We start from the raw sequence: 14265 nt of genomic DNA, 5'->3' as shown, positions 1-14265 counted from the left end.
CCCCAACACACACACCCAACACATCCCCCACTTTCCCCCACCAACACCAGCCACAACTGGACAAAATGCCATAACACGTCCAACACATCTATCTCCCGTCAACAATTTTAGAGTTACAATTTGGACTACGGATCAATAAGCATCTTTTCGGTTAAAAAAAGAAAAACCGTACGTACGGGGGATGTAAAGTGCTTAGAGACACAATTGGGTATGAGTGGAGAGGTTTATTAGACCAGGGGGAAAGTGAGATTAATGTTACGTTTTCGTTAGCTACTCGATTTTTCATACTTTTTGGATGGTGCAGTGAGGTGCTGGAGAGAAAGAGAGAAAGAGAGATAGGCAGGGGTGCTGATGAATAAGTGGTGGAGATGACTTCTTTGTGTTCTAGAGATTTAGAAGAGATGTACATAATGAATAGTATGTAGCGATTGCAAAACGTGGTTAGTATACTAAGTTGGGATTCTTGTATATTGGTGTGAGTGAGTATTTTATGGGTAAAGAGGCTGGGGATTGGGGTGGTGTTTGTTTAATGGATAAGGGGGAGAGAAGTATATGGGATGTCAGATGTAAAGGCAGGGAAGAGGGGGGGATGTGGTCTCATGAATAGGCTTGAGAGTAAGACTTGGATGATTTTCCTAAAAGAATGTTGGTGTAACAGAGATGATGGGAGCAACAAAAAAAAGAGGTAGCCTTGCCAAGGCTTTGTGAACATGCCCCCCTTCGGCCGTGCAACCAGGGTCCTACAGTCTGTGTACCATTGGCCTCTCACGTCTGCATAGACATAATTTTTTGTACATGGGCTCAAATGCTTAGTTGTCAATAGTTAGCTTTCATCTACAGATTTTCGTGCTTGCATCAGCTACGCGACTAACCGGCAATTGCCACACATCCACCGGAATTCGCCTAGTAATACACGTTGATACAGAGCAGCAATCAGTTTGAATAAATTACTCCATATTACTGTTAAAGCACATGGTTACTATAACCCCAGTCGCAGTATCTCACTACGCTCTAGCACCCCGGAGTTTGCCTTTCGTCGGTAAATTTGCAAAAAACACACTGTCGAAACATGACCAGAATAAAAGAAAACAGATGAAGAAAAAAAGAAAACCACCCATTCATTTCAAAGAAAGCAATTCGCAGTCCGCTCAAGCGCTGTTCTTGGGGTTTTCAGGAGAAGCTTTCCACTGCCCAGATGTCAGCAAGGGTTACACAACGTCATGGCGCAATACATGTCGCAGCCATGAAATGACTGAAATGGATTGGATAAAACGTACCTTCTTGCCGAGCTCTTGCTGTTGCTCCTTGAAAGACAAGTCCTTGTACTCGTCGCGGTGAGCCTTGACTGTGTGTTGTTGGTCAGCAAACCTTAACCCCTAACAACGCCCGTCTTGCGTGGCGACAAAACGACAGTCGCGTCTGAATAACGCGATAAAGCGCGTCAAACGGTGAAATACTTACAGTATGCTTGCATCTTAGCCATGGCGTTTCTGGCGTTGTTCTTCTTTCCCGCGCGACCACCCTTGGGAGCAGTCTTCTTGACACCGGCGGCGCTTGCCGTCTTTGGTGTCGCCGTCTTGGTAGTGGTGGTAGTAGTAGTAGTAACAGCCATTGTGAGGTAGTTGATGCTAATTGAGATTTATGAAAGACGTAAGATGTGTGGAGTTGATGAGATCTGGAGGATCGAACGAGACTGCGAGTGACAATTGTTGTTGTTGTTGTGACAGTGAAGAGGTGGGAAGGTGAAGTGAAGGTTCATTGAGAGCAGGCACGGCCCCGGAACACGCTAAACCAGGCTTAGCTCATCACATACCTACTCTATGATCTCCATAGCCTATTCTGATACATGCGCCGGCCCTCGTGAATGGCCAGACGTGATTGGCGCATATTGTTATCTGAAACTCTTGGTAATATATGCCCCAGACACTTTGGGCACAAGCGAGACACAACGGCACAAGAGCGCATGATTATGCTCGAAGACACGACTCCCATTCCACATGGCGCTTGTTAATAGTTGCTCTCCAACAATATCGACGGCCTCTTGACCTTAAGCGGCCCACCCCTGCTGTCATCTCGAGCGATTCAGGTTTGACATGGCACAACTGCCTGAATCCGTCTTTTGCCGGATCCGCAAATCCATGAGTCGCTATATATATATATATATGCAAGGCCTCATTTTGCAGTTTCCAGATACGAGTAATGCCATGCGCTGATTTCCATCCCACGACATAGTTTCAGTATGCGGGATTTCTCTCCATGTTTTCCCCGAGAAATGGTGAATCTCTTGAGACAGCATCAAGGTACTTGTACAGCACATGCCCTCTCAAGTCCAACTCTTACACACGGTCTCGCGGACGTAGCTCAAATTGTGAATATTCAATTGCAGGCCTGGCTCCAAGTAACCTATGACGACGAATCCTCCGTTGTCTCCTCTGTTATGCGACGGGATCGAGCGTCGTGCGAGTCGGCATTTGTACCCCCTGTATTCAGCACCGGTTTCTCGAAGCCACGGAGACTAAACTTGCGACGGCGACCGCTTGGCCGTTCTGTAAGACTGGGAGCACGGGGCCTAGACTTTCCCCGGGCGCGTCCACCCACGACGGGTATCTCGTGCGCACCGGCGCGGAAGACGTATAAGAGTATGTCGTAGACGAGCAGCACGGCCCACGGGGCAATGGCTATAAGGCCGAGGAAAAGCTAGGGCTAGTAAGAAACCCGGATCGCGGTTACAGGCACTCGACAGTACTCACGAATATGCGCGTAATCCACGTCTCCACCACCGCGAAGCTCTCAGGCAGAATTGAGAAGAGGCCCATGCCGGCACGAGACGGAAGCTTGCACACGCGACTGCAAACGAGCAACCGGCGTGCTGAGTGCGGAAGAATAGGAGGCTCCAAAAGCAGGATTAATGGGTACGAGGAGGGTTGCACGTCCACGACACCTAGCGACACTCACGAGGATGTGTGTCTGTACGTACGTAAGTATGTATAATGATGGGGAAATCTGGCCGAGGGGCTGCGGATAGGTGCCGGGCAACGCCACAGCTGTGGAGACAGGCGGGTCGTGGCTGGTGCTCTTCCCCGGCTGCATCCTGGTCGAAGGGGCCAGGATCATCCATCCACCCCTCAACACTCACCACTGGTTCTCTACGCTGGATGCAGCTGACAGAAGCCTCAGCCTTGGATGCACACTTGTATCATCGCTCCACGACTGGTTGACCGGATCTCTTGGCACTGCCCTCCTACAGCCAATAGGCACATGTTCGGCATGCAGTACAACCACCCTCCAAAGGGCGCTGCTCGAGGCTTAAATGCCCCTCCACGGTGACGGCACTTGGATCTTACTCATATGCAGTGCCTCTTGTCGAGGACCGTTCCTTGTATCATTATTGAATTATTGTCACCTATATTCCAACTACAATCGACCTCGGACACGCGGTAGGCTTCCATGGGACACGTGTGTGGCTCCCTGTGTATGCAAATGGCTGCCTGATTCTGTTTCCTGCCCGTCATTGTCAACCACGAGGCTATGCCTGTCAGACTATAGCGGAGGCTCCCAGATTGTTGACTTCCCTGTGGACCCTCTCAAAGCATCACATACCATACTTTGCCCATCTTCACAGACTAGGCGGCTGTTCTCACTGCTACAGCCTGCTCAACATCCTCGCTGACTCGACGTGATATTCACAACACACTACAATACTGGACGTTTACCACGAGACACTTGACGGCCTCTGGCCTGCCGCATCAACATGGACGACCTCTCATTCTTGGACATGTCCGACCAGGGCAACGCAACCCTCAAAGCTGTACTTCCACACGGAGAGGTTCGTCTGGTTTCGTGTCGTATCTGCCCATACATGTTCCTGGACAGCTGCCCATTGCTGTACCACGCATTCGAGTACGGCCCGAATGGTAGTCTTCAGGCCAGCATCGACGTTCCATCCACAAATGGGCTTATCTCGCTACTCCGCTACTGCTACACGGGTAGCTACCTCCCACCCACTGAACATGGCGGACACCCCTTGTTGCTTCCACACGTCGAAGTTTACAAGATGGCCAAAGACTTTGATATTCCCGAACTGCAGCTCCTCGCCCATGGCAACTTCTCCTGCCAAATCGAATTCGCATGCTGCGTACCCTTCCCGCCACAAGATTTGCTCGAGACTATTCGTTTCGTATACCAGCACTACTATAGCAGCCTAGCGCGTCCACAGCACGACCTTGTTGGTACGCTCCTCAACTACATTATCTCGAGGTTCATGTATTACAATCTTGGGGAGGATGCGGACTTTATTAAACTCGCGACCGATATTCCAGAGTTTTGTCAAGACCTTTGTTCTACAAACATGGAGCGCAATTTTGAAGACGATTGTAAGTCTGAGATATTTTTGACATAGCTGCTGAAATTGTACTAACTTTAAAAGGCGCCTTCCACATCATACGGTTGTGTCTCGACACTCTTGGCGTCCAATCCTGCACCCAACCCATCCCGACTGCCTCAAAAGACTTGTTATCAGAGACAATTTGCGGAGAAGATACCATCATTTCAGATGAGTCAGAGAGTGAGAACACGACCCTTGTTGTTCCCGCTCTTGCAAGCGGAACAAACGAAAGAGAAGATACGAGGAACATGATGGACTCCGTTACCACCACTCTTGTTCATCGACCAAAGATTCCACAACCGGACGTGATGGAAGGTGTCGAGACCCTATATTCCGATGAGGACGAGGATTACACGGTGGTGTCTTCGTCCGATTTACATACTCCTACTACTTCCGACGAGCTAATGTCCAGTCCGGAGTTGGTTCCTACACCTATTGTTGATATTCTGGCCGCCACCGGTACTGACTATACTTCTGATGACGAGTGGACCATAGTCCGATAGGATATCGCCGCCGCTTGCTCCACAACATCAAGGGCCATTGTTCACAACAAAATATATTTGCGATTTTCGCTAGGACTGATACACGCGTGATAGGAGTTACAAGAATAACAAAAGGCAAAAACAGGCGTATTTATGAAACAATATGATTCGATTTGACTTCTAGAACATGCACCACTAGGGGTTGGATTTTGGCATGTTACTCCTGTCACTGGGCAGCGTGGCCTGGGTTACATAATTTAAAACTTTGGGTGATGTGACGTGATCTATTGAAGACATGGCAAGATAGGTGTTGTATAGATCAGCTCTAGTTTTAACAAAATACAATATTGTTATCTCTTACTTTTTGTATCATTCTACTACCTTTGATCTGTTGGATATTTTCCAGGGTATACTTGAGCTGCGATGTTACTTTTGTTTGAATTTGTCATCTTTTGATTATGAGACAAGACCTACATGATCTGACTCCCATGGTCTTCGGAAAACCAGTCTCGGCCATGGAAACGAGTGAAAAGCAGAGCAGCTATCTGATTTTCTCACACGCAAAGCCAACTGTCTGGTTGTCAATAGCTTGACAGATTTCTCGATGCTTATGTTTTATGGTTTTGCACTCAGCTATTGGATTTCCTACTGAGAAGCAGACAATTACTCCTCGACCTGTAAACTATCAAAAAAGAGAAACCATGGTATACATGACCAAAATTAGAAATTCAAATAATAACAGCAATCTAAAGAGGTTCGTCGCAAACCTGAGAGACGACCAACACCCAGAACCACTATAACAACAGTGACACATTCAATGGGCGTGTGGCCATTGGACCGCAGCAAAATCCTCCAACTCTGGTTACAAAGCCTCCTAGCCTCACAAAATGTCACCCTTATTCGCACAAACTCATGTTGCTCTGGCTATAACTACTCGCTATCCCCCCCCTTAACTCTCACTATCCCTCACAAACCACAAGTCTCCATTCCCAAACAACAAAACACCACCCTCACCCTCACCACCCAACCACCCAACTACCAAATCACACTCCACTCCAAACAACTCACCATCCAAACATCCAAATCCAAACCGCAAAAACAAAAAATGCCCTTCCACACCCCCCAACCCATCTCCAAACCACCAAAATGCCCACCAACACCTAGACCCCAACCCACACAACCCCAACTCCCTTCACCTCCCCACTACAACCTCACCCCCACACCCCCACACCCCTTCTTCGCCAGCCTAGCCGCCCGCCTAGCCTACACATCCGAACCCCGTTTCCTCCCCAACGGCGAACTCACACGCCCTGACCCGATGCCGAGCTACATCCCCGTGCACAGCGACGACCGGCTACCACCGCATCCACGGCCCGCCAGTCTCTCATCGTGGAATCCCGTGCGGAGGAGCGAGCGGAGGCGGGAAGCGAAGAGTGACTTTACTACTTCGACGATGGAAGGACGGGTGGAGAAGAAGAAAGGGAGGGAGGAGGCGAGGGTAGGAGCGGGGTTGAGGCAGATGGAGTTGGCGTTGCGGCCAAAGTGTGAGGCGGGGAGGGGACAGAAGGGGCATGCGGGGTGGCATCCGTGTGAGCATACTGCTACGGCGGAGAGGGAGCAGCAAAGGGTGCAAGGAAGGGAGTCGGAGGGAAGTAATGGGAACATAACGACGCCGCGTGAGTCAGGTCGTGTAGGTAAGAAGGGCGAGAAATATGTACGGTGTATGTGCTGCGGACGAGAATATCAGGCAAAGTCGCCGGCGGAGCTGAAGCCAGATACGAAACTCAGCATATGTGGGGATTGTGGGAGGAAGATGGGTGTGGAACATGGTGAGACGGAGGAGATGGAATTGTAGATAGAAGAGTATGCAATGTAAAAAAATGGGGGTTGGGACTCCATACCCATCTGTTCAGAAATTTGTTCTTTCGTTCAACGCCCAATAACTCAAGACCATACAGATGTTGGAAATTCAGAAGAAACCGAAAAAGTAGTCTCGTCCTGATTTGTCTCAGTAGCAAAAGGAGATGATCCAAATCCAAACAGCATATCAAAACTGAAAAAATTCTTTTCTCTGTAGCGGCATGGCCACGCATACTTTACATGTTGAAAAGCCACATTATTCATTTGGAACGAGATCAAAAGGACATCCATATGTGCAAGAAAAGTTTGTTTCAATGATACAGAAACCAGGACATCCTCCAAGTAGCTATGACAGTCATATGGAGACCATCTCAAAAGGAACTAAACCTCCCGTGCCAGATAGCGCATCAGGATGATGCCGCGCCAGAATAGTAAAGATACATCAAGAATCCAAGGCCCCGGAGTAGGAAAGGTAATAATCAGTCTCATTGGCCTCATGTCGCGCAGTCATACCTCCGGATATCCTTAGGCTCCATTTTCGCATAATCCATGTCCACAGTGGGAAGCCTCGGAGCGTCAATTTAGAAAAAAGAAATGATACTTTAGGCACCACACAGGCCTACTGCATGGACGTCAGTAGATGCGCGAGAATACGACACCAGGGCAGAGCCAGAGGTGTTCGACATACGTTGCCAGTCATGCTCTTCCATTCTAGTAGCGGCCACGGGGTGGGTAGTCAGCCGGTGGGGCATCGTAGGGTGGACGTCCTCCCGGGCTGCGGGGACGAGCACCACGCGGGGAGGGTGGTCGTCCTCCGTCGTAAGGGCGCCCGTGGCCGTTCATGTAAGGGTCGTCGTAGCGACGAGGTGGAGGTCCGGCCCTAGCATCATAAGGATCGTCAGGGTAACGCGCGCGCGGTGGGCCATACTCATCAGGCATGCGACCACGAGGCGGCGAACGTCCATAACCGACGTCACGCCTGTCATAGAACTCGCGGGGCGGTGTGCGCCGGCGGTAGTCGTCGCGTCGAGGGCTGTAGCCACGAGGGGGGCCGCGACGGTCATAGTAGTCGTCGTACGGCGCAGGTGGGTAGCCGCGGCGTCCCATAGGGGAGCGCGATCGATATCTGTCTCGGCCCCGGTCATCGGGACCACCAGGGCCTCCGTAAGGAGCCCTAGGCTTAAAAGGTGGAGGTGGGGGAGGATCAGAGACGTCTTGGATGCAGGTAACCTCCTGCCCCTTGAACTCACGGCGGTCCAGTTTCTCCACTGCAGTCTTCAGATCGGCGGCCGTCTCGTATTCGACAAATCTTAATAGTGTCAGCATGCCGTCAGGAGCCCTTTACTATAGCGCACTCACCCGGTGCCATCGCGTTCACGACCAACTTCAGAGTAGACGACGTCCAATCCAGATTGGCGGGCAAAATCTTTCAGATCCTATACATTCGAAGTTAAGCGAGGTCCAAATCCAGAATGTATAACGGGAAGCACGCGAGAATAAAGCCATTACTGGTCCGGGAACGGTACGCTGACCCTAACAGGAAACTGGGGAAATCCAATGATCGGGGAGTCTGACCTGCCAGCTGGTCTCCACCGGAAGATTTGCTATTCTCATCCGGTATGGCGTACGTCTAGGACGTGGTGGGACGCGCTCGTGGGGAGTAAAGTTCTCGTTGCGGGCGCGCGAGCCACGAGCGAATTGGACAATGAGGCGCTCGCCCATGAAATCGGAACCATCTTATAAAAAGTTAGGAGGACGTGTCTGGGGGAATTGAACGCGACAAACTACATACGGAAAGCTACACAGAAATTAGCGCTTCTTCGGTCTAATGGGTGGTGGGCCAAGCTTACCAGGAACGACGTCACGAGCGTCCATGGCGTCCTTGTACTCGATGAAACCGAAACCGTTCATCAACTTGATCTCGGTAATCTCACCGGTGCCATGCGTCTGGAAGTGGCCTTCGACGTCTGCCTTGGTGGCATTACGGGGAAGGTTGCCTAGGTATAGGCGCGTGGACGATACCTCAGTCATGGCGATGGGGGTTATGGTGGAACTGTGGCCTAAGGATAACCTAGTCTGGATAAAATGGTGAGCACATGTCCATGAGTAAGCGGATAGCCAGCGAAGGAGTGCGCATCGTGCCTGCTAGACATGGGAGGCTCCGTTTCAGAGACGCGACACCAGGAAACCAGCGTCCAGCTATGCGCGCAACTACAAGGACCAGGATAGACGCGCGAGGAATGGCCAGAGAATGCAATGCAGGTAGCTAGTCGTACCTTGGAGATTGATGGGGGTGGCGAAGGCTGGATGCAGGGCAGTGGTAGAAGGACCTAGTGGTGAAGGGCCTGGAGGGAGCCGGCTGAGCGCAGATGTCGCGCACTCGGGTCTGAGGAGAGAAATTAGTATGCCCGGTATCGCGGCAGCGGGGTGCAAGCAGAGATGATGGCCGAGCTGCTGTTGATGTGACAGGCCCCGGCGTGGTTGTTGGGTGGAGAGTGACGAAGGGCGCGGAGACGAACTTCGCCCAACGCCGCCTTACTTGGCTAAGCTAGAGCACAGACATCACGTGCATTCCGCTTTCTCTGAGGCCCATGGATGCCCTGCCTGCCGAGGCTACCACTTAGACGCAACCTCACGCAAATGCATGTGCTATCATACGCTGAGGGGCCATACTGAACACGTACCCCGACCACATCTTCACCAATACCAAATGCTTGGCAATCAAGAATATGTCATTCATGTGCCTCTGTTGCAGTCGGCAATCCTCGCTTGGGCAGCAACAATAATTGGGCTGGCCACTTATACATACACATGTGGTCTCTCCTAATATACATGTCGGGTGATGTCTTACTTTGCGCATCGAGCTGCCTAAGTTGAATAGGTGTGGAGCTCACCAGATGACTGTGCTTAAGTCAGGACGTACTTTGGTCCTTCGCCGCCCTGGGGTGTTTGCCAGTTGATATCCTGATCCGGTACTTTGATATCGCAAGTCTTGCAGTGAACGCAGCTAACACCAGTCAATCAGAATGCACTCAATCTTGACTAGCTTTTTTGGATACTTACTTCTGAGCGTTGATTTGGAACCGGACGCCCAACTCTTTGCTGGCATCCTCGACATACTCATACACACCTGCGGGACAGAAGCGGTTTTCGACACCCTTGTATTTGGGCCACTCCCTCTTGGCATGCTCATCAAGATCCTTTACCTGGAGATGGCAGGGCTGGTCCTCCTCATGATTTGTGCCGCTACGGCTGACACTGGTCAGTATGTCGAAGCTGATCTTGCCGTCCGGCTTGGGGTATTCGATCTTCTGGTACTCATCCGCAGGCTTTGTCGCTGCATGATCAGGCTTCCCATGTTTCAGTGTCCAAGGCGCTTTGCCTCGGAGGACGTATGCCTCCAATCCTGAGTACGCTATGCCTCCGTACACACCAAGAGGGGTATGGAAAGACGGCCGCATATTTCGCACAGTTTTCAACTCTGACCAAATTGGTGACTTGCGCATCTTGTCTTCATAGTCGTACAGGAATATAGTCCCGCCGTCTGTGTTGGCTTGAAGAGCGTCCCACGTCGCCTCGGCGGCCAGCATACCTGATCTCATCGCATTGTGTGTGCCTTTGATTTTCGGTAGGTTGACCAAGCCTGCTGCATCTCCAAGGAGGGCACCACCGGGGAAAGCAAGCTTGGGGATGGACTGGAAACCACCCTCGACCAGAGTCCTTGCGCCGTAGGAGATGCACTTGCCACCCTCCAACACATCCTTGTATAACGGGTGGTGTTTCATCTTTTGGAACTCACCATAAGGCGCCAGCCACGGATTGGGGTAGTCAAGCCCGACCACTAGGCCAATGCTGACCAAGTTGTCGCCAAAATGGTACATCCAACCTCCTCCATAGGTATCCTTAGGAAGCGGGTAACCCAGAGAATGCACGACACGACCAGACTTGAACTTCTCGGGCTGCACTTCCCAGACCTCTTTGATTCCAAGGCCGTAGGTTTGATGCTGGCTGTCCCGTCTCAGATCGTACTTTTTGATAATCTGCTTTGACAAGCTACCGTGGCAGCCTTCACCAAGCAATGTGACACGGGCATGAAATTCCATTCCTCGTTCAAAAGAGTCCTTGGGTTTTCCCTCTCGCGATATACCGAGATCGTTGGTGGCTACGCCACGTACAACGCCTTCGTGGTTATAAAGCACTTCGGACGCAGCAAACCCAGGGTAGACTTCTACGCCAACCTCTTCCGCTCGTTCGCCGAGCCACTTGACCATCTGATTCAAGCTTATGATGAAGTTGCCATGGTTGTTCATCTGCGGGGGCTTGGGGAGGGGTATGGCGCGGTCCCTGGTCATGAAGTACATGTGATCCTCCTTCGCAGGCGTAATGTCAGCGAAGCGGTTCAGGTTATCCTCCGATCTCCAGTCTGGTAGCAACTCATCAAGAGCGGAAGGCTCAATGACATTGCCTGAAACAATATGATCACCTAGCTCTCCAGCCTTTTCCAGCACCAACACTCTGAAGTCCTCATTGCCTGCCGCTGTCGCAAGCTGCTTCAGCTTTATAGCCGCCGACAGGCCGGCCGGGCCCCCACCCACAATGAGCACATCGACCTCATCAGATTCGCGCTCTATCGATTTGGGGTCGAATGTGTCGTCTACCGCAGCCAATTGTGTGCGTGGCGTTGTGCAAAACGGTCGTCTTTGGCCGGCAATTTGGAGTGCCGGGCGGCAGGATCCTGACACACTTCGTATACGCGGTGACGTGCATGCAATCGGTCGTGTTGCTATGCGCGTGGATTGCGACGTCGTGAGCAGCCGTCGTGTTATGGACGCGGGGATGGACCGTGTAGCCATTGCGGCGTGTTGGACAGGCATTTAACGTTGATGGATGTGGAGAATCCAGGTGAGAAGAGGGACTGGATCTTAAAAGCTTGTGTATGTATACGCGTGACTGGCTACACTCCACTGGCCAGCACTCAACCGTCCGGGTGGCGACGAGACGGAGGCACCAAAAAACAGCGCCGTCCTTGACCAGACTTCGAAAATGACGATGTCCAAAAGTCGCAGCCGAGGCTAGAGGCTAGGTGCGGGATTGTAACGGGGCGCACGCCATTGGCCAGCGCTCCTGTCACCCTGTCACCCGTCACTTTGTAATTCCTTCGCTCCGCTCTCCACATTCAGCACCTGTCAAAACACGTGCAACCGACCCGACTATGAGCACGGTGGCGGTTGATTTACAGCGTATATCTCTAACCATGTAACCGACACGTTCAGAAACGAGGCGTTGATCCCCCGACTCCTGTATGGCTCATGGCGTGTTAACATCAAAGGCTGAGACGCTCCGCCGCGTTGGTGAACTACAATGGGCCCACGCGGTCCATGGAACCCACAAAACTGATCAGCTACAGGGCGGGAATCCTGCTGTTGTCGTACTGCTCGAGAGACTGTGAGCGCAACTGTTGCAGTTGTTTGACATATCACCTACTGCGTATATGCATCGCATGCCCCTGAATCGACAAAGGCGAAACCCGTTAGTCTCTTGTACCCCTTCGCCAGTGCAGAGCGAAAGAATGGCAATGGACTGGACACTAGTAAATGAAATCAGAGGACGCATGGCCTGTATCCAGATCATTCCCCTTCAATACCATCTCTTTCAAAAAGCATTTCTCGTCCAGACTTTTGAAGCTTCTTGGTATGTACTTGCAGCGGGCACATCTCGGTGGGCCTGAAACCAGCTGAGATTCAGGCCCACGTACGGCGCCAAACCTCAGTCATACATCAAACTCCAAACTTATGCGTTTAGGACAATATTTTCTCCGCATATACCCCCCCGGCTCTGTCTGCAACAAGCTCTCAAACTGTACACGTTCGATTTCTAGGCCGCATCGCTGCATGACGACCGCCTCCCCGGCGTCAGGCGTGCTTCTCGCTTCTCATCCGCAATTCCATTTTCTTATTCATGCGTTTTCATTCGACCGTTTACAGCCAAGACGCGGCCCCGATCCCATAGCAGACATGATCTAGGCTTGTAACTGGAAGCTAAGCTCTTGTTCCTGTGAGAGAATTATGGGCCTGATCGACCAGACCTCTTTGAGGCCTGGCCCTCTCCAGGCATCCTCCAACGACCCATGTGTGATGTGCTCGGAGGACCATGAACATCCATCTCAGCAAACGCGGCTTGTTCTATATTCAGCACTTCTCTGTTCAGGGACGCCGACATGGTGCATAAAGCCAAGTTTGTATATAACCTGATCCCCTTAGGAGCTTACAACATCACGCTCACCTTCCATCCTTCAGATCATTCCTTGGTGCTGAGCACTTATTTTTTTTTATTCCACTTCGATTCTCAAGAGCTGTGCTCAATTTACATTTCGACACATCTCGTTTCAATCCTTCAACTTTAACCGAATACCGTCATTATGAAGACATCTGTTCCCCTTCTCACAATTCTTTCCGCTTCCTTTGTGGCAGCGGCTCCAGCGCCTTTCGCAGGCAATGGACCAGCAATCGCTGCTCGCGCCCAGGATGCGGCCATTGCCAACCTGAACTTTGGTCGTCGCGAAGAAGAGGTTGTGCACAAGTTTGGCGAAAAGGCCCTAAAGCTCCGCGGTGTGCTCTTGGCCGCACGGGGTAGTATGGCTAAGGATAATGCTAATGCAGAAGATGCTGCTGCTGCTGATGGCAACGCTAAAGACCAGGCAGCACAGGATGCTGCCGCTGCTGCAGAAGAAGAACAAGCTCAGGGAAATGGCAAGGGAAATGGCAAGAACAACGCCAAAGATCAAGCCGCTCAGGAAGCCGCTGCAGGTAATAATATCTCTCTTCCTCTTCAAAAACATCTCACTAACTCAGCAAAGCCCAAGATAAACAAGCAGCAGAGGATGCTCAGGCACAGCAAGACGAGGCTGCTGCTGGAGGCATGAAGCAAGACAAGGCTGCCGACCAGGCTGCCGCTGAAGCTGATCAGGCACAGCAAGGTGCTGCTGCTGCCGATGACCAAAAGGCAGCGGCCGAGCAGAAGGCGGCGGCCGACCAAAAAGCAGCAGAGGAGCAAGCTGCAGCAGATCACAAAGCTGCAGCAGAGCAAAAGGCAGCAGAGGAGCAGGCGGCAGCTGATCACAAGGCAGCGGCCGACCAAAAGGCTGCAGCCGACCAAGCTGCAACCGATCAAAAGGCAGCGGCCGAGAAGGAGGCTGCTCAGATGGAGCAGGCCGCAGCAGGGCAAGCAAACAATGCCACTATGGGAGCCGATCATCAAGCTGCTGCTGACCAGAAAGCCGCTGCTGAACAAGCCGCCGCTGAACAAGAGGCGGCTCAAATGGAGAAGCAGAAGGGTGCTGCCGCCGATCAAGCTGCTGCTGAACAGGAAGCCGCCCAGATGGAGAAACAGAAGGGTGCCGCTAACGATCAAGCTGCTGCTGATCACAAGGCTGCTGCTGACCAGAAAGCCGCTGCTGAACAAGAGGCGGCTCAAATGGAGAAGCACAAGGGTGCTGCTGCCGACCAAGCTGCTGCCGACCAAGCCGCTGCTGAACAAGAG

At 51.7% G+C, this 14265-nt stretch overlaps 7 protein-coding genes across 7 annotated transcripts; 3 read left to right on the top strand and 4 right to left on the bottom strand.

Moving 5' to 3' along the window:
* Nucleotides 1-1148: 1148 nt before the first annotated feature.
* On the bottom strand, nucleotides 1149-1612 carry COCVIDRAFT_115942 (hypothetical protein; the record flags this gene model as incomplete). The annotated part of the gene is made up of 3 exons (XM_014694778.1): nucleotides 1149-1187; nucleotides 1278-1345; nucleotides 1462-1612. The coding sequence occupies 3 exons, from the start codon at nucleotides 1610-1612 to the stop codon at nucleotides 1149-1151; spliced, it is 258 nt and encodes an 85-aa protein (XP_014550264.1).
* A 791-nt stretch (nucleotides 1613-2403) lies between these two features.
* Nucleotides 2404-2816, bottom strand: COCVIDRAFT_115944 (hypothetical protein; the record flags this gene model as incomplete). Its single annotated transcript, XM_014694777.1, has 2 exons — nucleotides 2404-2697; nucleotides 2751-2816. The coding sequence occupies 2 exons, from the start codon at nucleotides 2814-2816 to the stop codon at nucleotides 2404-2406; spliced, it is 360 nt and encodes a 119-aa protein (XP_014550263.1).
* A 935-nt stretch (nucleotides 2817-3751) lies between these two features.
* Nucleotides 3752-4887, top strand: COCVIDRAFT_115936 (hypothetical protein; the record flags this gene model as incomplete). The annotated part of the gene is made up of 2 exons (XM_014694776.1): nucleotides 3752-4373; nucleotides 4427-4887. 2 exons carry the CDS (start codon nucleotides 3752-3754, stop codon nucleotides 4885-4887), a joined length of 1083 nt encoding a protein of 360 aa, XP_014550262.1.
* Nucleotides 4888-5683: 796 nt separating this feature from the next.
* COCVIDRAFT_21237 (hypothetical protein) lies at nucleotides 5684-6721 on the top strand (the record flags this gene model as incomplete). The annotated part of the gene is made up of 1 exon (XM_014694775.1): nucleotides 5684-6721. One exon carries the CDS (start codon nucleotides 5684-5686, stop codon nucleotides 6719-6721), a length of 1038 nt encoding a protein of 345 aa, XP_014550261.1.
* Nucleotides 6722-7437: 716 nt separating this feature from the next.
* Nucleotides 7438-8757, bottom strand: COCVIDRAFT_31950 (hypothetical protein; the record flags this gene model as incomplete). Its single annotated transcript, XM_014694774.1, has 5 exons — nucleotides 7438-8035; nucleotides 8086-8162; nucleotides 8302-8462; nucleotides 8519-8524; nucleotides 8577-8757. 5 exons carry the CDS (start codon nucleotides 8755-8757, stop codon nucleotides 7438-7440), a joined length of 1023 nt encoding a protein of 340 aa, XP_014550260.1.
* Nucleotides 8758-9633: 876 nt separating this feature from the next.
* Nucleotides 9634-11579, bottom strand: COCVIDRAFT_31949 (hypothetical protein; the record flags this gene model as incomplete). Its single annotated transcript, XM_014694773.1, has 2 exons — nucleotides 9634-9733; nucleotides 9790-11579. The coding sequence occupies 2 exons, from the start codon at nucleotides 11577-11579 to the stop codon at nucleotides 9634-9636; spliced, it is 1890 nt and encodes a 629-aa protein (XP_014550259.1).
* A 1565-nt stretch (nucleotides 11580-13144) lies between these two features.
* On the top strand, nucleotides 13145-14215 carry COCVIDRAFT_21235 (hypothetical protein; the record flags this gene model as incomplete). The annotated part of the gene is made up of 2 exons (XM_014694772.1): nucleotides 13145-13532; nucleotides 13583-14215. Coding segments are annotated over 2 exons (1021 nt in total), but the record flags the coding sequence as incomplete, so codon positions are not given.
* Between the last annotated feature and the right edge of the window lie 50 nt (nucleotides 14216-14265).

This window comes from Bipolaris victoriae, assembly GCF_000527765.1.
Source record: "Bipolaris victoriae FI3 unplaced genomic scaffold scaffold_218, whole genome shotgun sequence".
NCBI lineage: Eukaryota > Fungi > Ascomycota > Dothideomycetes > Pleosporales > Pleosporaceae > Bipolaris > Bipolaris victoriae.
This window is presented reverse-complemented; position numbering and strand designations above follow the sequence as displayed.